This window comes from Notamacropus eugenii, chromosome 3 (assembly GCF_028372415.1).
Source record: "Notamacropus eugenii isolate mMacEug1 chromosome 3, mMacEug1.pri_v2, whole genome shotgun sequence".
Lineage (NCBI taxonomy): Eukaryota > Metazoa > Chordata > Mammalia > Diprotodontia > Macropodidae > Notamacropus > Notamacropus eugenii.
Window position 1 is genome coordinate 346210683 of NC_092874.1, and position 22666 is coordinate 346233348.

At 36.3% G+C, this 22666-nt stretch overlaps 1 protein-coding gene across 2 annotated transcripts in view; it reads left to right on the forward strand.

The window, feature by feature from the left end:
* Positions 1-22666, forward strand: part of PRDM6 (PR/SET domain 6) — a 170124-nt gene that overhangs the window by 3127 nt on the left and 144331 nt on the right. For both annotated transcript variants that reach the window (XM_072597171.1, XM_072597172.1), the window contains exon 3: positions 10032-10339. In XM_072597171.1, the coding sequence (XP_072453272.1) occupies positions 10032-10339 (308 nt within the window). The remainder of the gene's footprint in view (positions 1-10031; positions 10340-22666) is intronic.

Consider the following 22666-nt stretch of genomic DNA (forward strand, 5'->3'; position numbering starts at 1 on the left):
AAAATACGCTTATGATCACCCGCCAAACTCCTTAAGGAAAATGTATCCTTTTCAAAGCAGTTCTAAAACTCTGTCAGATAAACCTTTAAAAGATTAAACAGTGGTTCAGAAAAAAGCATTTCCAGGGAGCAAGTGAAATAGGCTCTGAATAATCAGGCTCTGTTAAGTGCTTCATGAAGCCTGTAGTTTGTCTCAGAAAACTGCAGTGGGATTTTAGGAAGAACTGACCCCTTAGACTATGTTTGTTACAGTGTATTTGTACACTCTATTGATGGACAGTTCAGGAACTTAATACATTTTCACCAAGTGGAAACCTAGTCACCAGAAAAGGAAATGCTGTAGGGTTTTAGATTCTCCATTAATCTATTGATATTGAACATATTTATTGCCCAGATATCTTTTTTCTTGAAGCCAAAGAAAACTAATCATTTAAAAAATGCATTTGTATATTGTGCTAATCTGGCTTCTTGCTTTTGTTGTGCTAAAAGTATGGAAAAACTTTATAACCCTTAAAGCGAGCCCTGTTAATTGCAAAAGGGAACGTGAAGGCAGAAAGTAGAAGAGAAATGGAAAAAGTACCGTTTTATTAGAACAAACAGCACATTAAATAGCTCGCTAATTACAGGACAATTGAGAAAGAAAATGGCAAACTAACTAGAGTAGTCGTATGACTTGGGAGGCATGATTTCCAAGTTCGGGTTCAGGATCTTCCTTGATCTGGGTGAGGTGGTTATTTCAAACAGTGGAATGTGTTTTACATTGAAGAAGGGAGAAGTGATTGCTTTTAAATAGGGCGGGGGGAGTGTCCTAAAGAAACTCAAAGGCTGCTAAATGTTTTTATTTTGTTTTTTTATTTCTTGTACTTTCTTGGAAGGGATTACGGGCGTTGGTTTGCCTGCTAATTGAAAAGCCAATTTCAAGAGGAGGCAACACGTGGAAACTTAGGGGGAGCTTTTAGAACGCTGCCTATGTTTGGGGTATGAAGAGGTGTAGAATGTAGAAGGGGGTGTAGAATTAGGGATACCATTCTTATAGACAGATCTTCTCTCTTTCTGTTATGCCACGACTCCACTTTGACCAACATGAAAGCTTCGGTTCATTGTTTCGTTTCTAGCATTGATTTAAAAAAGCGACAATCTTCACCCCTTACAACCAAGTACATAGACATATAAAAAATAACTTTTCTGAATTGTATTAACAAGTGGTGATGATTTTTCCATTGGACAGATAGTCATTAACACCTTAATTTTGAGGTTTGGTATCAGAATCTACCTCACCTTTGGTGACAGACGAGAAGTTTGTTACGTTCACAAAAAACATTTGAAAGCTGCTTCGATCCAACCAACTGACCCCATCTATTTTCTATGTTGTGTAACTCCTTTTTTAATTGTTGTGTCTTTACTGGTTGAGTGCATAAATCGTATCTCAGTTCATCACTTTTCTACTCACTGTTATTTTAAATAACAGATTTATAATTAATTTAAGCTTATGCATTTTAAAATAAAGTTTTTTATGTATGTCTCTATTAAATGAGACTGTTGCTGACTTATAATTGTTGTAACTCCTGCAATACTTCCCTTTTGTTTTTATTTTAAAATAAATTTGTACTGTAAATAAATAGAACCTGAATTTTACATTATTTCTCTTGTCAGTGACTCAGTGTTTCAGAATTTTTTTGGCTGATTTTTTTTTTTGTCTATCAGTATCATAAAAAGAAAAATTGTTATCTCTTTTAAATGGGTTTCCCATTATTAGTACCTAAGCTGAGAAAATTAGCTGATTCACAAATTTTTGTTTTGACTTGTTTTTTAAAAGGAATTTAGGAATTACCATATGGCTTGAGCATAGATACCTTTGCCATTTTAAAGAGAGTTTAAAAAAACTTATTTTCACTCCTGTTCTCTGCCCACTACAGTTGTTGAAGAATATGGACTTTCAGCAAAGTTGAATTCTGGGTGGGTGTGAGTGATTGTGGGGATTGTTTTGTGGGTAGAGATGAGGGTCAAGAAAGAGGTTGGGAAATTAAGATCAAGCACTTATTTGTCAAACTGAGTGCCCAAGTTAACAGGAGAGGAGTAAGAAGACCCCAAAATGTGTGAATATTTTCTTATCCCTTTGCAGCCTATTCCTTTTCCTTTAGAAAAAAAAAAGACTTCCACTATGGACATACTGATAACTCTTAATCATGATGCAACAAACAGCTACATAATAAATTTACTGGGTAAAACTAATGTTACCCAGTCAAGTAGTTTGTATATAGTCAGCATGCCAGTCAATTAATGGTGAAGGAATGTATTTAGCTTCAGAGAGACTGGACCCAAGTATCAGGCATCTGCATTTGAAGCTGTGGGTTTTTGCTGTTGTTTTATTTTTCTTTTCTTCCTTCTTGTGTGAATGTCTAGAAGATCTGGCAACATATATATATATGTATATATATATGTGCATATATATATACATATATATATGATATAGCTATTTTATATCATTAGTTAGCCGGCACCCTTAAACAGAACACAGAGCTATATATTAGGTTGAGGTTAGAAAAGGTGGTGACTGTTTATTTAAGGTGATAAAATGGTCCATCAGCAGTAATCTCCATCGATATGTGCCACAAGGAGATGAAGGATGAGGGGACAAGCCACAATTAATTGCCCTATAGTTTTGTAGGAGAAAGTAGAGCTAGCACAGACCCAGCTTCGATCTTCACTCTCAGCTCCTATTCATCATCTCTACATTGTATATGGGGGTCTCTTAGGGGCAGGGGGCAGTAAGGTTTATCTACACACAATATTCTCTCAACCTGGGCTACTCTCACTCAAATTTAATTTATTAATAGTCATTCAAAGACAAATAAAACCAACATTTCCTCTCTCTCAAATCTCTGCCATTAGGTATATATACATAAATATACATATTCACATACATATGTGCATAATCAAGGATGAGTTTGCTATTTCATAGCCATTCTGACAGAGGGATAATTCTCTTTTATCTTCTAGTGTATGGTCATGTTTTATTGTTTTTCAAAGCCTTTCCAAAAGATCTTTTGAGAAGTAATGACTGTTTGAATCAACCTCATGTACGCATTTTTCTCCTTCAGAGAAACAGCTTTCATTATTTCCCAGGATAACCTGCTCTGTTGTCTGATTTCTGATTTGGGCTTCATAGAAGTGAACCTGTGCTTATTCAAAGAAAGATGTCAGGCATGGAGGAAGGGATAGTGGGAAAAAAAGTTAGGGAAAATGAAAGTTGTGGTGTGTGATTGAGGGGCAAACTTGAACAAGGAGCATAGCATCCAAATGTCTAAAAGAAAATAGCTAATAGCAAGGTACCAATCCCTCTCCCTTATCCTCCACCACCCCAGGACAGTGCAGAGGTGACCTGATGGAGAGGAAGGGAAACCACTGATGGTTCGGGGGGGGGGGGGCAGGGAGAGAGAGACTGAGGAAGACTAGCATAATGTATAGTGCTCCCAAGGGGCAAATTACTTCTCTTCAATGACCTTTCCCCTTCTATTCTCCACTCAAGTGCACAATGGACACGCTTCCAAGTACACACACAAATACATACAGAGATGATATGTGGAATTCTCATATGCACAATGTAGACACACACAGTCTATGCCCCATTATCCACCTAATACAGATGCTGAAGTCTCTCTATCTCTCTTACTCTATCTCTGTCTTTCTGCCTGTTTCTCTTTGTTTCTCCCTGGCGCAGAGCAGTGGCTGCCACTCAGCTGCGTGCCTGCAGCTTTTGCTGGGCCAACAATGCTGGGTATCTGCAAAGGAACATCTAAAGTCTAGGAGAGGATCTGAGAGACTGGATGGCTCCTGGATCCTGCTGGGTCTGGCTTGCAGAGACTGTGAGGCACTGGGGCTACTGGGCTACTGATAGAGTGTACCTAAAACAGCCACATAAGATCTATAGCTTGCAGCCGACAAAGCTGAGGTCCTCACTCAGGCTTGTGCTTTTTGTCCTGGCCTCTTGGGACCTGTCATTCATTCATTTCCATTAATGCTTATTAATTAACCTTGCTGCAACATCTAAGGGAGACAATAAGTTAAGGAAAGTGAAGGTCATGGGAGAGACAAAGAAGCTTACAAAGAGGGAAAATTCACTTCTTATAAAAAGAATCTTCCCTTAATCACATAGCAAGATTTTTATTCAGCTTACTAATGAATACCCCTCCACATTTCTGAGGTGATGGGAAATGTAAGTTCAAATAAGTAAGCAAACCAAAAGCATGGCCACTTTTCTAAAGTATCTTTGTGAACATTTGGGTTTGGTGAGTGTTATGTAGAGATGATCGTTATAACCCTTATGTTAATGACCTTGGTGCTATGGTTGTGAGAGACATTCTGCAATAGATCATTAAACAAAAGGATATATTCTGGACAGAAATAAGGCCTTGAGCTCCATGGCTAGGAACTCCCACCAAAGGAAACATCTTTGGGTTAAAGTGCCTTTCAGGGTACTGTATTGAGAGCATATATAAAAATGCCCCACTATCTTTCAAAGTCAAGGAAGATTTATGGATAATGTTTTTATGTCTACAACCTCCCTAATTTTAGAGATACCTAAAAGATAGATCTTTGTGATAATTTCCATGAATGAGAGTATATTTATTTTGGCATATCATGCTTTCCTAGAAATGTGCAAAGCTGATTTTCCTCTAAGCTTCCTTATGGGTCTTCACAGATGACATGCCTAAAAACATGTGGGCACACCATTTGTTTCCATAACCTCTATTTGTTCACAATAGATAATTAACTATTTCATTTTAAAAATCATGTGTCATAAAATTCTTTCAATACTTAGAAGTAAAAGGTAAAGTTTAAATATCTTCAACAACTGAAGAGGTTTTGTAACATGAGAAAATGAAATACATTTTAATGTATTTTTATTGTAGTTAGCCAAAGTTTATTTCCCCAAATCCTACTACGCAATATCGTGTTCATCCTTCCTTGCCAAAGAAGACCATGCCATCAGAGAAATGATGATATGACTTGTACTTGACTTTGTTTTGAGTGAAGGAGGGCTGTAAAGATAGTTCTAGGGATAGAGGGGTGTTCCTCTATCAATGCAGATAGATAATTTCTTTGTAATTTATAGTTTTGGTGAGTTACCTGAAGCACTGAAATGTGGGGTGGCTTGTAGGGTCACTCAGTCAGTACGTTTCATGGTGAGGTCTTGGACTCAGGTCCTTCTGGACATCTCTTTTCTGCCTGTCACTATATACATATGTGTGTGTATATATACACAGATATACACATATGTGTATATATATAATAAGTGACAGTAAAGATGTGTATCTTTATGTGTAGTAGATATAGTAAATGACAACTTGTTGCCTTACTGACTATGACACTTTCCAACTCTCAGGAGCTTTAGTTTCTCCATCTGCAAAATCCTATTACTGTTTCTATTGCATCACACAGTAATGCTCTGAAGTGCAATATATTGGAGATACAATAATAACTTATATTTCTCTAGCAAAACACTTCACTCAGATCAACCAAGTGAGGTAGGTAGTATAAGCATTTTTGTCCCAATTTTATAGTTGAAGAAGATGAGGCTCTAAGAAGTTCAGTGACTGTCAAAATCAGTTGGATAAGGAGTATCAAAGCTGGCTTTCTAACACTTTTCCCATAAACCATGCTCTCTCTCTCTCTGCAGAGTGCTTCATGGAGATATGACATATATGTGTGTATTATCTTGTATTTTATACACACACATTATATATATATGTATATATATACATATATATATATATTTAAAATCTCCTTTAAGTCTCTCTTGGTTGGTAGCTGAGGTATATAGCTTTTCAAATTATTTTATATATCAGTATGGTATGATAGGAAAGGTAATGGTTCTGAAGTCAAAGAATCTGGGTTCAAACACCATTTCCTCACTTCTAGCTTACTATCTCAGGAACTGTGAGCACTTAGCTTCTCTGGGTCTCAGTTTTCCTTACCTGAAAAATGAGGACATTGGACTAGATCAGAGGTGGGGAGCCTGTGGCCTCCAGGTTGTCAAGTGTGACCCTTCAACTGAATCCAAACTTCACAGAACAAATCCCCTTAATAAAAGAATTTGTTCTGTAAAACTTAATTTCAGTCAAAAGGCCATACGCAAGGGCCTAGAAGGCCATATGTGGTCTTGAGACCATAGGTTCTCCACTCTTGGACTAGACAGTCCCTAATGATTTTCTCAGGTCCAGATCTATGATCCTACAATCCTAAAATAATGTGATATTAGCTGTGTTGGAAATGAAAAAAAATGTGTCTCCTGCACTAAATGTGTCTACTGCCAGTGGTTCAGAATGTCTGGGGGAGGGAATACTAAATATTCTTGCCTTCAACATAGCCTTATTGAGTGAACCAGAAAGGGAAAGTCATCTAAGTAACTCTTTTGGGTGATTTATTTTTATTTTCATGGGCAAATTGCCTTTGCTTATTGTCATTTGTTTTTTAGCTATTTTTTGCTAAGGTGCTGAAAGATCTTCAGATGTTGGGTACTAAAAAAATTTATGAATGTTATCTATTTACTTTCCCATTCATATTCTTATTTTAATCTTTCCAAACATAAGATTGTGGGAAAAAGGCAAAGGGATCCCTGTGACCCATTCAGACTGCAGTCTTTTCAACAGCCCCCAAAATAGTTATTTAGATGAAGTATTTTTATTCTATTGAGTCTTGGTTTTGGACCCAAAGATCTCCTAAACTTCTTACCCCATTTTTTAGGTTTCTTATTTACCTACCATGTTGACACAGAGCTCATCTCTTCCTTCTGAATATGATTACTCATATTTTTTAATTTTCTCCATCAATCACTTGAGGCAGAATATGAGATATTGTTGGCCAATGAGATAGGAGGAGGACATTGTATTTACTACTTGCCTTTTTGTAAAACCTGGGCCCCAGAGCCATACAACCTATTTTATATAGAGAATGACTGACTGAGAGGAAGGTATTTCTGCTGAGAAGTCCTTAAGAGATATAAAAAACTTCAGCCCTCATGATGTAAACTTATTTCATTTAAAGAAGAGAAGAAATCCTAAGAAAACAGCAATTTCCATGTAGAATTTATGAATTATACCTTCAAACCTTTTTCAGTAATGAAGGTTTGAGGAAAGGGACTCCATTGTATGTTTTAGCTGAACAGCTATAAGTCAGGGGCATTCTAAATTTGTTTAAACAGTTTAAGAGGATTAATCATTTATTAAGCACCTACTATGTACCAAGCACTGTGGTAGACCCTGGATAAACAAATACAAAATTGAAACAATCCCTGTTTACCACTTCCCCCGCCCCCCACTTAGTGACAGGAAGAGTAAGAACAGAAGTTCCTTGACAAATAAATTAAAATGTGAATTAAACTGCAAGGACACTGAAAACAATATTAACCATACAGGGTCTATATTGTTAAAATATGGGGGGGGGGGGGGAGACTTGTATTACTGTGAATTTCAGAAATTGTTGCATAGTCTCACTCTTAATGAGGAATATTTAGGTCATTTCACCAGAACCTGTGTGCTGTTGCTTGCCAAAGAAAAGTGACTCAGAGTGAAGCTGTGGAACTGCCCTGCGTGATTGTGAGCTTCTCAGGTCCCCATAGTAGCTTCACCTAGCACAGATGGATAAGACCTCAGGAGCTGCCCAAGAGTGCTAGCTGACTCCTTCAAAAAAGGCTTAATAATAGAGAGCTGGTATATAAAACCGTGCTTAAAGGTTTACAAAGTGCTAGAATGACTCATCTGATCTTTAACACAACTCTGGGAAGTAGTACAAAGTTTTATTATCCTCATTTTACAAATTAGGAAACCTCATTTTACAAATTAGGAAACAGAGTAGGAGTGGAACTGACCCAAGCTCACACATTGAGCTCTGAGGATGAAGGACAGTGACATTAAATTTCTCTGAGCTTATTTTGTGCTGGGTGGGCGCAAGTTCACCTCTCATGGGGAAGCCTATGCAGAGAGGCTTGCAAAATCAGAGAAGTTCTCCTAGGGGCTTGAAAAGCGGGCAAATTAAGATGTAGGATGTTGATTCAGGGGCTCAGGACTCTGGAACAGCTCCCGAATTCAGTTTGTTACCTTCCAGGTTAGCAGCGGCTTAAGTTTCATGGCATTCTGAGGGCATCTGTCGATGGTTTCAGTCTGAAGCCCTGTCTTTCTCTTGCCTCGGTGTATGGATGGAGGTGGGAGGACTTGACTAGCAGTATTCCAAGAAAACCAGGAGGAAGGCTTGGATCTGGCTGGCCCCAAGGGCTGGGCTCTCCAGTGCCTGGTCGGGAAGCAGAGGGGGCTAGCAGACCACACGTCTCCACGAAGTCCATTAATAACCACAGGGCTCTCACTGGAGACAAGGCGGCCCCAGATGCCTGTGCCTACTTACTCCCTACTGGGCTGGTCTAGAGGCTGCTTGCAAAATCTCCAGGGCGCCCGTAGAGAAGGGCGGGTGGCAGAGTGATACGGAAGGGCTCCAAACAGAGTGAGGTTTTTGGTGCGCTCCGTTTCATTTCTTCCCCTTCATTATCTTTCCCTTTTCTCCTTCTTCCCTTCTGCACTCTCCCTTTGGGAGAAAGACAACTCGTGTAATGCCAATGGACTGCCCTTTTCTACTCCTCCAGGAGGGATCCAGTGGGAGTGTGTGGCCGTAGCGGCGACCGCAACTGTAGTTGAGTTCTTTTTTTCCACGTGAAAAAAAAGGATCCCACCTTCGTATATTGCCTTGGGATATAACTCTGTCTAGTTTCGGGAGGTGAGAGAAACAAAGGGAAAAAAAAAGAAGTCCAATAGTTAAACAACAACATAAAACACAACGTTTTCCTTAAGTCTAAAGGGTTTTAATAGGTCAGATATTTCTTCCTTCAAAAATGCCTGGTTCAAGTGTTTCGCATGGAGTCCAGCACTCACTAACAAATATAAGAATACTCCCATAATTAACACTATTGACTAGAGGGACTTTTTCCCCCCATCAGCGACGGGAATACCAACTTAGAGGGCCAGAAAGAACTAACCAAAAGCAGACTTGGGGTTTTTTAGTTCTTGGAGTTATATTTCTGAATGCCAAGTTGTTTGATAGAACGGTTTTTTCCCTAGCTGAGGACCTTTTATTGGGCAGCAGAAATGATGACTGAGTGGTCAAATGGGGTTCTTCAGGGCTTTCCCTCCGCCCCCTCCTTGTGGGATATTTGGGATTGTAAGAAGAATCAGCTTCAAAGCTTAAAAAAAACCTTAAAAGTTGTAGTCTGGATAGCGATCAATTTTTACTATATATCAGTTAGTGAGATTTCTGTTCTTAATTCCAGGGGAAATATTTCTAAGGTTCTTAAAAAGTACAATTAAGCAACCTCGGCAGAAACATGTAATAACACCTCTAACTGTGGAAAAAGTCAGGGGGAAGAGAGAGAGAGAGAGAGAGAGAGAGAGAGAGAGAGAGAGAGAGAGAGAGAGAGAGAGAGAGAGAGAGAGACAGACAGAGAGAGAGAGAGACAGAGACAGAGACAGAGACAGAGACAGAGAAGAGGGAGAGAAAGGGGAGGAGAGGGGGAAAGAAAGGAAAAGGAGATTGGAGGGAGAGAAAGAAGGAAAGGAAGAGGTAGAGGGAAAACCATCTTTGACACCACAGTTAAGAAGATGTCACAGTCGAGCCCTAGAGTGCCAAAGTCTTAAGCGCTGCCAATATTTCCTTGTGGACACTTGGTTTTTAGTTCACCGAGGGTCCGTTTATACCGAATTTAATCCAGAAGCTGATCAGATCTAGGGCCACCTCAAGGCCTTCACGGACACAAGCAGGGACTCAAGTCTTCCCTTGAGGAAGAAAGGGAAGGTGTGCCTCATTTCCCGCGCAGTGTGCCCCAGGGCAGAACTGTCAGATCTTTTGGCTGGGGTGGTGGGGGTAGGGGTGGGGGTGGAGGTAGGGGTGGATAGGGATGAATTAGCAAACGCGGCTTCCTTGTTAAACCTTTGTCTTTCTCCACGTGTCTCTCCTCTCCCTATCCCCACGGCCCTTTTCACTCGGCAGGTTGCGACATGTGCGCAGACAACCGTAATGGTGAATGCCCCATGCACGGCCCCCTGCACTCCCTTCGCCGGCTGGTGGGTACCAGCAGCACGGCGGCCGCCGCGCCCCCGCCAGAAATGCCCGAGTGGCTTCGCGACCTGCCTCGGGAAGTGTGTCTGTGCACCAGCACCGTTCCAGGCCTGGCGTATGGTATCTGCGCTGCACAGAGGATCCAGCAGGGCACCTGGATTGGACCATTTCAGGGAGTGCTTCTCCCCCCAGAGAAAGTGCAGGCGGGAGCTGTCAGAAACACCCAGCATCTCTGGGAGGTAAGCTTTAAGGTTCTCCCTAACTTGGCTGATGTTTCTTGTTGTCTAAAAGTTGTCTATAGTTAATTGAACGGAATTGATCTAAGTAGGGTCACTCCTACAGGGGCACAATAGGCGTGGAAAGGATGCAGAATAGGTTTCTGGAGTTGGCCATCTAAGACTTGTGGTTCCAGACCTTCTGCTCTTCCCTCAAGAGAATGTTCGAGCTGGAAGGGGCCTTAGCAATCATCCATCCCCTCATTTGACAAATGAGGAAGCTAAAGAGAGGTGACTTGCCCAAGACTTAGCTCTTAACAAAAGAGCAAAGACTAGATCCCAAGTCTTTTGATTCCGAGTTGTTGGACAAAAAAATAACTTACTAACAATAGGTCTAAGGCAGGAGTTCCCAGCCTTTCTCTTTAGAGAATCCCCTGGCTTCCAATAAACATTCTTCTACCTCCTATTTATAATGAAAAGAAATCAATTCTAGAAATTTTTCATGTATATGCACATAAGAAACAAAACGAAGGGATTTTCTGCATAAAGAAAACTAGTTTGTACCTAACTTTTTTTTCATTAAAATGTTAAATGTGTATAAGAACACAGAAATACTGAGTCAACCAAGTTATATTCTTAGAGTAGGTGACAGTTAGAATTCTGACACTTTAAAAAGAGACATCTACATGTCATATTGGGCATCCAGTTAGTTTCCTGCTTTGAATTTGATTGACAACAGGATTGAGAATCATAATTCAAGGATATAAATTGTCATAAAATGTAATTAAAGACTTCTGAGCACATTTAATTAGATTAGGATATATTTCCCCAAGGGCAAATACCAAATTTTGTAATTTCACTGACTGGAAATCATTGCTACTGATTTTTTTTTCTAGTGCAATGTGAAAAGTGCTTCATATTCAAGCCTTATTCATTTGGTTTTGATCAGTAGAAATGATTCCTTCAACTGCCTTCAATTTTTCAGATACAACATAACACTGCCACTCTTTCCCACATCTTCCTTACTTTTTTGTGTGCTAACAATACTATATTGGAATAATTTTATAGGATAATAAAGTTATTTACCCAATATTCCTTGCATTCCCTTGACAAGCTTGTCATACCCTAGGTTGGAAACCCCTCATATAGGAAGTAATGGTGAATGAGTTTCTGAAAATTGACATTATTTCTAACTAATAAATATTTAGTATCTTCTATATCCAATAATCACTTGCATTTCTACAACCCTTTAATATTTACAAAAGCATTCCTTCAGATAGGTAAGTTGCAAATGTTGGTTCCCTTTTAGGATAAAGAGACAGAGATTCTCAGAGATTAAATGATTTACCAATGATTGATAGATAGTTGAGAGAGACAATCTAATAAAGTGATTGATTTGGAGAGAACCCAGTTCAGATCCTAGCTATTTCACTAATTTTGCAGCAATCATATCTGAACTTCAGTGTCCTTATCTGTAAAATAAAGGCAGTTATTTAACCAAGATGAGTTAGAAGGTCCCATCTAGGTCATCAAAATCTGTGATCCTATGAATTGTCAAAGCCAGTGTTCAAATTTACATCTCCTTACCAGGGCTTTTACCATAATATAACCCTACAGCAGACCCCAGAAGAGAGCAAAAAATAAGACCCAGTCCCTGCCCTCTAAGAGTTTCTAATCTTGCATCACTAACTTTATTATTATCATGTTGTCTGGAATACTGTGAAATTTAAGAAAAGGGATAGATATGCCCTCTAAGAGTTTCTAATCTTGCATCACTAACTTTATTATTATCATGTTGTCTGGAATACTGTGAAATTTAAGAAAAGGGATAGATATTGTGCAATTTGAGATGGTGGATACACCTTTATAGGAGGAGAGGGATTGTGGGGTAATAGAAGTTACTCTAACTTTGAGGGTCAATTTGGCAAGTACCTGAAGGATTAACCTCCTTGGTGTAATATGGAGCAGATTTCTGTAGCTGCTTACACATTTAACTTGGCAGGGCAGCCTGTCAAGATGACAGGTTACAGTACATGCTGTTTTATCTTAACCAAGTAGATTGTGGCCTAAATAGTCCATCTTATCCACAAAAACTTGCACTTGTGTGTTAAAAATGTTCTATCCAGAGTTAACAGGAGTGGCATGTTTGAGCTGGTTGTCTCCATAGAGCTAGGTCCATGAGAAAAGACCTGTGTAAAGACTTTGCTGTAAAAAGTGTGTCTGGATCATCAACAGCTGGGTCACACATGCTGTAGCATCATGGGAAAAACATATTGGGTAAATTTCAACCTGAAACTATCTTTAGAGACATTTTTTTTTTTACATTTTTAACATTTCACTATAGATTTTAGAATTTAATAAGGTAAAATTTAAAAAATGTTTAGGTTACCAAATACAAAGTATCTCAAAAATCTTCATGCTATTTTAAACTTCAATAGCTGAAAACTGAATCAAGAGTTTTGGGATACTTAGTATTATTATTACTACAAACAATATTAAAATTATTCCTTTCAAAGAAATTCTTTGGAGAAAGAAGAAGAGGATGAAGATAAATTATGCTAGTTAAGGAAACTATTTGAAGTGAAAACTGAAATTAAGGGGAAAATCATCCGATCATCTGGATTTGAAACATTTCCTTTTTGATTCTGATTCCTAAATCTAATTGGTTGCGACCTTGAGTTTTCCTTAAAGATGATAATAGTATTTTACAGTACTTTTAATGCTATTGTGGCATCACAGGAATGATGATACTATATAGTTAAAAGTTTGCCAGGAGTTTTCTAAGGTCTTGAAACATTTGCAGTGGTAATAACTTAATTATACAGGTTTACCTCTATTTGAAAATGGCAAACCTGAATAATATTATTTATGCTTTAAATTTAGGGCTTCTATTTCCAGTAAGACAGAGAAAAACTGTGAACACAAGAAAATCCCATACAGAAGAGACATTTACTGGGTTTTTTTTTTTTTTTTACAAAGCTGGATTGTCTGGCTGTTCCATGTAAAGATGTCATACATTTAGAAATCTAATCAATAGCAGAATGTAGTTAGTAATAAAGTTGTTTAACAATTATTTGTTGAATTTTTTAAAAAAGAACCTTATTTTGTGTACAGTAGAAAGTGTTTTAACAGAGATATTGAGGAACATTTCATCTGTATCTTTAGTCTTACTAGGTACTAGACATTGGATTTGGAGTAGTTCTGCATATGTCATAAAAGTTGTATGTATTTGTGATCTAATTGTAGGTCCGTAATCCTGAGTTCATAGATGTTGAGGGAACTTATTTTCTTCTTCTACAATAGCAAAGTTGTTATAGTTGTTTGGGATAGTAAGAATATGAATGTTTGAGATACTGTCATGAAGTTGTGGCTATCTGTGAAATTTTAATTATGGTGGCTTTACAGTTGTGCAAAATATCTCAGGGAAGCAATGAAAACCTATAAAAAGGATTATACTGCAAAGATAGGGTAGTATTCCAATGTATATTATGAATAGGGAATAGAATACTGATAGACATTTATAACACTCATAGTAATGACTGACTTAAAAGTTACTTCTGATTAATAGTAGTTGTAAAATTTTTCTTAATCATTTAAAATATGGCAGATATATATCATCCTAAGGCATTTTCTGAAAATTGCCGCGTATCTAAATCAAGTTGTATTTAATACCAGAAAAAATCTCAGATTTTGGCTTTATTCTTCAAATTTTAGTTTTTTCTTTCAGACCTGGGTAATATACTTAAAACTATTTTAAAAGGTAATGAGTATGTATCTGTAGGCAAAAAAGAAATTCTGACACTAAGTGCTTTATGACTCATGATATAATAACCCATTTTTGCACATATTCTTTTAAAATATCTTTCATCCTAGCAGGTCAACATTAATACACACATATTTATAAAATATTAACTTTGTATATGTATGTATCTTCTCATGATTGTCTCATTTAAGTCATAAGTATAATTAATTCCTTTCTGCATATTTTTCAAAGTCGATTGCAGATGAGAAAAAGTCTTTAAATTAGTAGGTCAATATTTAAGTCCTGATGGATCTTCTGGGGGTAACTTATCTTTATTGCAGTACTGAAAATGGATTTCTAATATTTTTCCTACAGTGGTACCAAGTAGTTGATGGATTTTTGTTTCAATTTACAGTTCATTGTTTTCAACATGGTTGTACTTTATCATACAGAATGAAGGCTTATTGCAGAAACATTCAAATTCATATTGGACTCTTGTGTTTTTAATTCTTTTGTTTTTCTGGTTGTGATAAATATATGAACCATTTTCCTTGACATAAACAAATATTGGAAACCTGTTTGGCTAGTTTGCTAGAGAGTTCCCATCATGCACTTTATATTTTCTTTGCCGATAACCAACGCTCTTTGAATGTATAGCCATTCAGAATATATTAAATATCATTCCATTACCTCACAACATGTTTTCCCAACTATGAAAGATCGTGGGGCATTCCTAGTTTTTTTTTCTTTTTTTTTAGAAAAAGTCCTAGACAACTTCTTGTAGTTTAGAGAGATTAATTCTTCAAAAAGCCAAAATATTAGTCACCTCAGTTTTCTTTTTCACTTTGACTCATTTCAGTCAGACTCAGGGTTTGCTGGTATTTAAAAAAAATATTATAAACTCAGGCTGTTTAAAACAAAAATAGTCCAGGGTGAATTAAGTAAACATTCACTTTGGTAACATAGGCATTTATTCCAACAATACTTAAATGTATGATAACATTTCTGGACATTTGGAAGGAATGGGAACACTCTTTCCAATTTTTTTTAAAATAAAGAAAATAGAGACTTTCTCAGCAATTAGGTCTTATTGATGAGAGTGAGATAATTTTTCCCTAATGTGTTTTCTAATGAAGAAGTGGAAAGGGCACATTTGATTTCAACATATATGAAAACATTATCTCAATTATTAATGTGTCCTTTTCCCCTAGGGATAAATTAATCTGGTTGCACATGGTTTCCCCTTTCTGCTTAACATCAGAATTTAATAAGACCAGACTTTTGGAATGTACACAGGGCACACTTAAAATTCTATTGGACTAAAATCCAGAAGTTTAAAATGAAATTTCTGATTAAGATAGGCTAATATAGCTGAAGCTTTTTAACTGAGAAGTCGAGCTTGACAAGATATGTTAGCAAGAATTGGCAAAATAAATTCCATTTCTTTTAAAAAATGAAGAATTATTCTGGTAACTTAAATGAAGTTGGAGCTTATTAAAATTACAATCATGGTTCCATGGAAAGATTCAGCTTTGCAAAATCCTTCATGTTGGTTGGGCAGATTTAAACATTTTATTTTCATCCATGATATGGGAGAAACTTCATTTTTTCTTAAGAAAACTGAGGTCATATGGACCATTAGTTTGTAGTCTTGTTTATGATTGAACTTTGTGACAAAGCATTTCGACTTGAGTTTTACTTTTAAATTAATGGTCCATTTTTCATCACTGTCCATTAGATTAATATCTTAATAAAAAAACACTTTAGTATGTATGTCTATAGTAAATAATAGCAAGGTTTTTTTTTTTAAACTGCTGCTTAAGTGGCAATTTTAAGTCATAATAGAATAAAGGAAAGTGACTTCTTTATATTTTACATATACTATGTAGATTTACTCAAATTGCCAGATTCCATACATAGTGCCCATGAGTCCATGAGCATGATTCTGTGTGTAGATGAAATCTTGAACTGAAGAATTTGTTCCAGTGATAGGCTGGGTAACTGTATAGATTCAAAGACTCTGCATTGTAGTGACTTGATTCATCAAAATGCCAGAAAATAGAATTACGTTGCTGCCACAGTTTATACTAAAGAAAAGAATTATGTTTTCTTGCAATTCAATATTTAATATTCTAGGATACCTGTCAGCTGAATTTTAAACATGGCATGCTCATGAACTTCAAATAATTTGTTCCTTAAAAGTAAACCATAGTAATGTTACTGTTGCATTTTAAATTATGCAAAGTAACAGCTGGTGTAGATTTTTGGCTTTGCCTCATTTGAGGAGAAGATGTCTTTTTCATTGGTGCCTGTTTGATAGAGTGAGCATTTTGTAGTTTTACATGGACTGTAAAACCATCTGCTGCCTTTTGGAAAGATTTCCAGTATTGTGTTAAAAATATTAATAATATAAATTGGACATTTAGAATTGTACCTTTAAATAAAATAACTAGATTCAAGCTATTCATGTACTTTTAGTTTATACACTTAACCCTGCCCAGAAATGCCCCAGCAAACCAAATATAGAATAATAGGTTTAGTATTTCTGATTCCTTTTAAGAAAAAATTATTTGTCCTTTTTTCTTAAAAAAAAAAGAGAAAGAAACTCTCATTTGGAGACTTAATTTAATAAACTTTAATATGTGTGAATTTTAATTGCAGACATTATAAATCCTGAGGTATTCAAGGTATATTAACCAATTAATATTATGCATTTTTCATAGTTGCTTATTTGATAGCATTTTGCCTTTGTGAAGAAAAATCCTTATAAGTATGTCCATGACCATGGTTTCTCCCCCCCACCCCCATTATGTCATATCTAATACATTTACCCTGTTACTCACATTGACTTAGAAGTACAATCCAGAAATGAAAACAAGAATCAAAAATCTAAAGTTCTTAGACAAAAATGAACCTTAAAAGTCAGATCACATGAAAGAAATGAAGCACAGGGGTATCAGGTGTCTTGACCAATATCATTCTGTAACTTAGTTTCATTTTAATTGTTTGAAAAATAGTATTTTTATTACCTATAAATCACATATCTTGTGGGACATTATGATAAATTTTGTCTTTAAGACCATGGATTAATAATGCATGCATAAAGTAAAATATTGGATGAAAATATCCCAAGCAACTACTATCCAAGATGGCGCACTTCATGGTAAATATAGTCTGTAATTGTGTGTGATAGTGCATCCATAACAAATCAGACAGCATGTACCAAATTAAAGTACACAGTGGTTAGTATGGGAAAAAAATCATATCATTCTTTGGCATGCTACATATTTCACAGAGCTGCTTTGAGCACCTTCCCCCCCTTCCCCACTTTTTTTTTGGTGGACTTTATATATTCTAAGATTTCGTGAGTTCAGACATTCTTTGTGTATTTACACAAGAAATACAGACTCTTGTATAACTACTTAGCATAAAAGCCAGAAAATCCGGAGCAGCATACACTCTTTCCTTATAAGTATTTGCCACCTTTCTCAGATAAGTTACAGAATTCCATTATCCAAATTGTTACACATACATGTGTGACAGAGGTTGACCTTTAGTCATGTCAATCCTTTTTGTGTAGGCCTCAGGCTCCAGCCTAATGGCTCAAAGCCTGATTTACTCACTGTAATAAGGGCAGGAGGTCGAGCAATTGTCAGACTGCCTGTTCCTACTCTTCTCGGAGCTTGGTTGAAGGCTGTTAACACAAAGCTTTTCAAAGTGAATTTACAACCACTACCACTGACAGAGGCCAATCAGTACACCATAAATGTCAGGTTAGTGAGATTGAGCAGTAAGTAAAGGACTGACAGCACACTATTGGCTGAAATCAATTGCTTAAGGTTTAACCGAGAGTAGCAATTTGTGTGTAACCGGGTTTATGAAAAGAGCTAAGATCGTAGAGCCACTTTCAGTGTGGATTATATAGACTTACCTGTTAGCAGGAGCACATCTCCCTCACAAGGCTGCGATTCTAACTATATCCTCATGGTCATGATTCATGATTTGTATGTTCAGAGTAGTAAAGTATTCTGGCTCTGGAGTGTAGGTTTTTTTTTTTTTTTATGGGACAGTATTATACTGAGAGAAAAAAGGGAAAAAATATGGGACCTCTCAAAGAAACTGAATGGGGTATGTGTCAAAAATGTAATGATTCAGGGGAAAGCAGAGTTTCAATATTGTCATGTATGAAGATTCCAAGAGTGTAATAAAAAATTGCTGTGAAGAAGTGAGCTCCCAAACCCCTCCCTTTTACCATTCCTGTAGCTTTAGTGAGGCAAAATTTTCACAGAAGTCACTAATGACTGATTATGTACTGAGGCCCTGAATATCCATGAGATGTAGTTGCCTAACCAGACTGAATGCTTTTATCATTTTGTGTAATGACAGACTGGACAACAATTCATTTAGCTCTGGCAGCATCAGCATTAAAATGTAGGGATCCATTAAAATGCTGTATGCAAGGATTTATAAATTAGGCAATTTCCTTGATTATTGCAATCATTTACAAAATTGATTGTTCTGGTGTGGTATAGACAGGTTTCAGCAGTGATCATTGACAGAAAGCACATTCTCTGATATCTATAGCCACTGGTCACTAAACTAGGTCACACATCTATGATTCTGCTGTGCTCTGTCTCAAGGTCAGTTGTGCATTAAAATAAGTTTACAGTCATAAAGCATCATATCTGTAAAGGAGAGCTGCAGAAGGGGCAAGAATATTTGTAGATTGTCATTGCATGTGTAAAGTTTTGGTTTTTTTACATTGACCGTAATTTGTGTTTGTTCATGACTGCAGTATTCAGTGAAGTTAGTAGCACATTTTCTCTTTGTGCCCCAAATTGAAAGGAAATAATTTTTGCAAATTACAGTAGTAAATATTTATTTGATTGAAGATCTAAAAGTCAATAATGTGCTTTCTTTGGTTGTTGTTCCTTAGAGTTCTAATTAACTAATAGATATATTGTAGAGTAAGTTGATTTTTGGTCAATGATCTCTACAAGGTATAATAAAGACATTGTTACAACATGAAATGCTTGAAATGCTGTAGGTTTTTCTATCCTTATAACCATAGGATACATCTACTCAGTGCATAATCACTAACCACAAACCACAGGGTGCCTTGCAGTTGTGAAAGTCAGGGATGGGCATACTAAACATTTAATTCAACAGATGTACACTGAACGCCTGCTGTATCCAAGACACACAGTAGGCTGAATTCCGGCAATTCAAATGAATCACACAGTTTATGCTTACTCAAGGCTGGCCCCCCATAAGTTTAGTCTTATTAAGTCATCTGATTAAATACTTTTACTGTGCTTCTATTTTTATATCATTGTTTTTCCGTGAGCATTTTTTTTTTTTTACCTTTGAGAAGCCATCAGAAACTGGGGACATTGAGTTAATAAGTTAGAGAGTCCTTCAACACTGATCATATTAACACCAAGACATAATTTTTAGAACACCTTAAATGTGAATATACACATTATGACTATGTGAGACTTTTCTGTTTTAAAGAAGGAGTGGGAACCAAAAACTACAAGGCATTACGGTGGCTGTATTTATTTAGTTATCTGTTATCTTAGTATCCTAGGAGTTTACTTTCTTTTCTTAAGTATTGTCAAAACCAAGGACCTGCATTATCTATCATGTTAATTAAGGACCATTTGCATGTCTCTAGTAAAATATGAGAACTTGCTTTATTTCATGCAGGGCATGCTAGTCCCTCCTGCCTTTCTCAGCTAAATACATGTGTATGACTCTCCAAGGCTGCTTACGATTGTCCCGGGGTTTTTCACAGCATTTCTAGTTTTAGTCTCCCATGAGGCACCCCCAATGCAGAGTTTATTTCTAGGAGTACCTGTATGTTTAACTAATAACCAAAGAGCCACAATATCCACAATAATGAAATACTGAGATGAAGCTTCGTCTCCTCAAGCAAACAGGGTTTTCCTTCCTATGTGAGGACTGTAAATTGAAACTGCCTCAGATAATGAAGTGTCTTCTGCAGGAATGCTTGGTGTAATCTAATTCAATAGGAACTTCTTAAGGGTTTTTTAATTGGAATCAAATTAAATGTAATCAAGCCATGTTTTCTGTGTCTGGTAAAGCCCTGAGAAATAACTATTGTTAACCCACTTGGGCATTCTTATTTTTTTTTCAAAGCACAAATAGTAATTAGTGTTAATTCTTGATTATCCATTCTAATGGAAGGGAGCTGTGGCATGGAAGATATCAAATGACAGAGAACTCCCAAGTCATTTATTTCTATTTAGTTTTGGAGTATGTTATATCTTTTTCTGGGGGAGGGAGAGTAAGAATGTCTGTGTAATTCATCTTTGTAATTATGCTTGATTCAGGCTATTGTTGAAATTAGTTACTGTTATATAAAATGTAAAACCAGTGAGGTGGAAGTGGGGTGCTGGCGGTCTGGGCAAAATCTATAAGCAAGCATGCTTAGCACAAAAAGAGAAACCATCCTAGGATTAAATATTTGACATATATATAGTCTGGAAAGTGGAGAGGCTCCACATGGATTTTTAAAAACTGAATATATATATGCCTATATTGCATCATAATTTGACTACTAATAAGGAGAAATGACATTTATGTATGACTTTGTGTTTACAATATACTTTAAATCTATTATGCCCTTTGATTTTCACAATAAGTGTGTGTCCAGGTATCATTACCCCAATATAATGAATTAGAGAAAGAAACCTGGAAAAGCTAAGTGGCTTGCTCATCATTACACAACAGTAAATAGCAGAAACTAGGTTTGAACCCATGCCTTCTGATTTCATATCCAGTGTACTTTCCCTTAAAACATAGCTGCCTAAAAACTAGTGCCACTATTTCCCCGAAGCAGCAAAACAATTAAAAAACCCCCACACACCTATAAATGGTAATATTTCCATAATATCATCTGAAAATGTGTTTAAGTGGGTCAGTCATGGATAGATTTTGATTTTATGTCTAGGACTATCATCACACCGATCTATCTTTTCTTTTGGGAAATTCGAGGCCTTCAGATGTACTGATAACACAGAAATAGTTTTAGTATTCTCAGATATTTTCCAGCATGTTTTGGTAAGAAGAGAGTATTTTTATTGGCTATTGGGAATATTCTAATGATCCCTATAGAGAACAGGAAGAATTTCTGTTTTCTTTTTTAAAACACAGACAATATTAATGAAGTGGAAACTTTATCTCCTTTAAAATGCTTTTTGAAACTGGAAGTGGTATTGTCTTAAAAGTAAATTTTTCATCAGCTCTAGGGACCATTTAGCTGTGTGACATCTGAGAAATCACTTAAGTCTTCTACCTTAGTTTCTCTTTGTGTAAAGGAGATAACATGATAAGATTATGAAGATTAATGTGAAAGTATTTATTAATAGGAAAATATTTATAATGGAAAATATTTATATATGCTAATAGGAAAGGTTTATAAGTCTCTAGTGCACACACATATAAAGACTTTCACAATTCATCTGTCAAATTATCTGGAATCAAAGATTCATTTCACCTAGACACTAAAGTACTAGATTTAATCACATATTGTATTTGATTGGACTCAATGATTCAGAATTAAAGTATATTGTATAGTTGGTATTGTACATAAACAATAAGGGCATGTTAGAATTATAGAATACAGAAGGAATCTATCAGAAAAATTACTGCCTGTCTTTTCTTATTAAAATAAGACTGAGTTTCTGTTAGAGATGAAAATGCTGTACTTGCTCATAACCCTAACTTTTAAATAAGAGGAATTCATAGGCAAATCCTTTCATTTCTCTGGTTCTGTTTCCTCTTCTGGGAAATGAAGTGGTTGCACTAGATGATCTCCTAGGGTCTCTTCCAGAGCTAATATTTGAGTAATTTTTGATTTACTCACAAAGAAAGCTGACATGAAAGTCAGAAATGTGGGGGATAAGACTTAGCATTGTGACTAGGGAAAAAAAAAAACAAGAGCAAAATCTAAAATCTGCAGTTCTTTTGTACATGGACCCCAAGCCAGGAGCAATATATTTGGTGGGTTTGACATCAAATATTGAATTTTGCATAAGAAAACATTTCAGTGCCTAGCAGATTGCAAATGGGCAATAAATATTAAATGACAACAAATCAACCTAGCATCACCTTTACCACTCTACATAAAAAAAGTGCATGCGACTGTATATGTACATATATTTACACAAATAAATGATTATATATTAGCATTAGAGATACTTAGCTTAATCTTAGTTTTTTTAATTGGAAAATTGACAATCTAAATGATAATCTAAGCTTAGAGATTGTAGATTCCTCCTCCCTACCCCATTAACACAACTACCAAAATAATTATAAAATGACCTACATTTAAACACTTGTGAATGAAGAGAAATGCTTTCTTTAAAAACCAAACAAACCATATCTTTCAAACAGAGGCTGTTTGACCACTTGTTGGGGGATATTGTAGGGGAAATTTCTGGTCTGGATTTCTGAGATCATAGATTTGTGAAATTCATTAAAGCTGTCTCTGCATCTTCATTTTGATATTAAAAATGAATTCATCAATATTTGTTAGGTTCATGTAAGTCACTCCTGTTCTGAAAGTGCTTTAAGCTTTACAG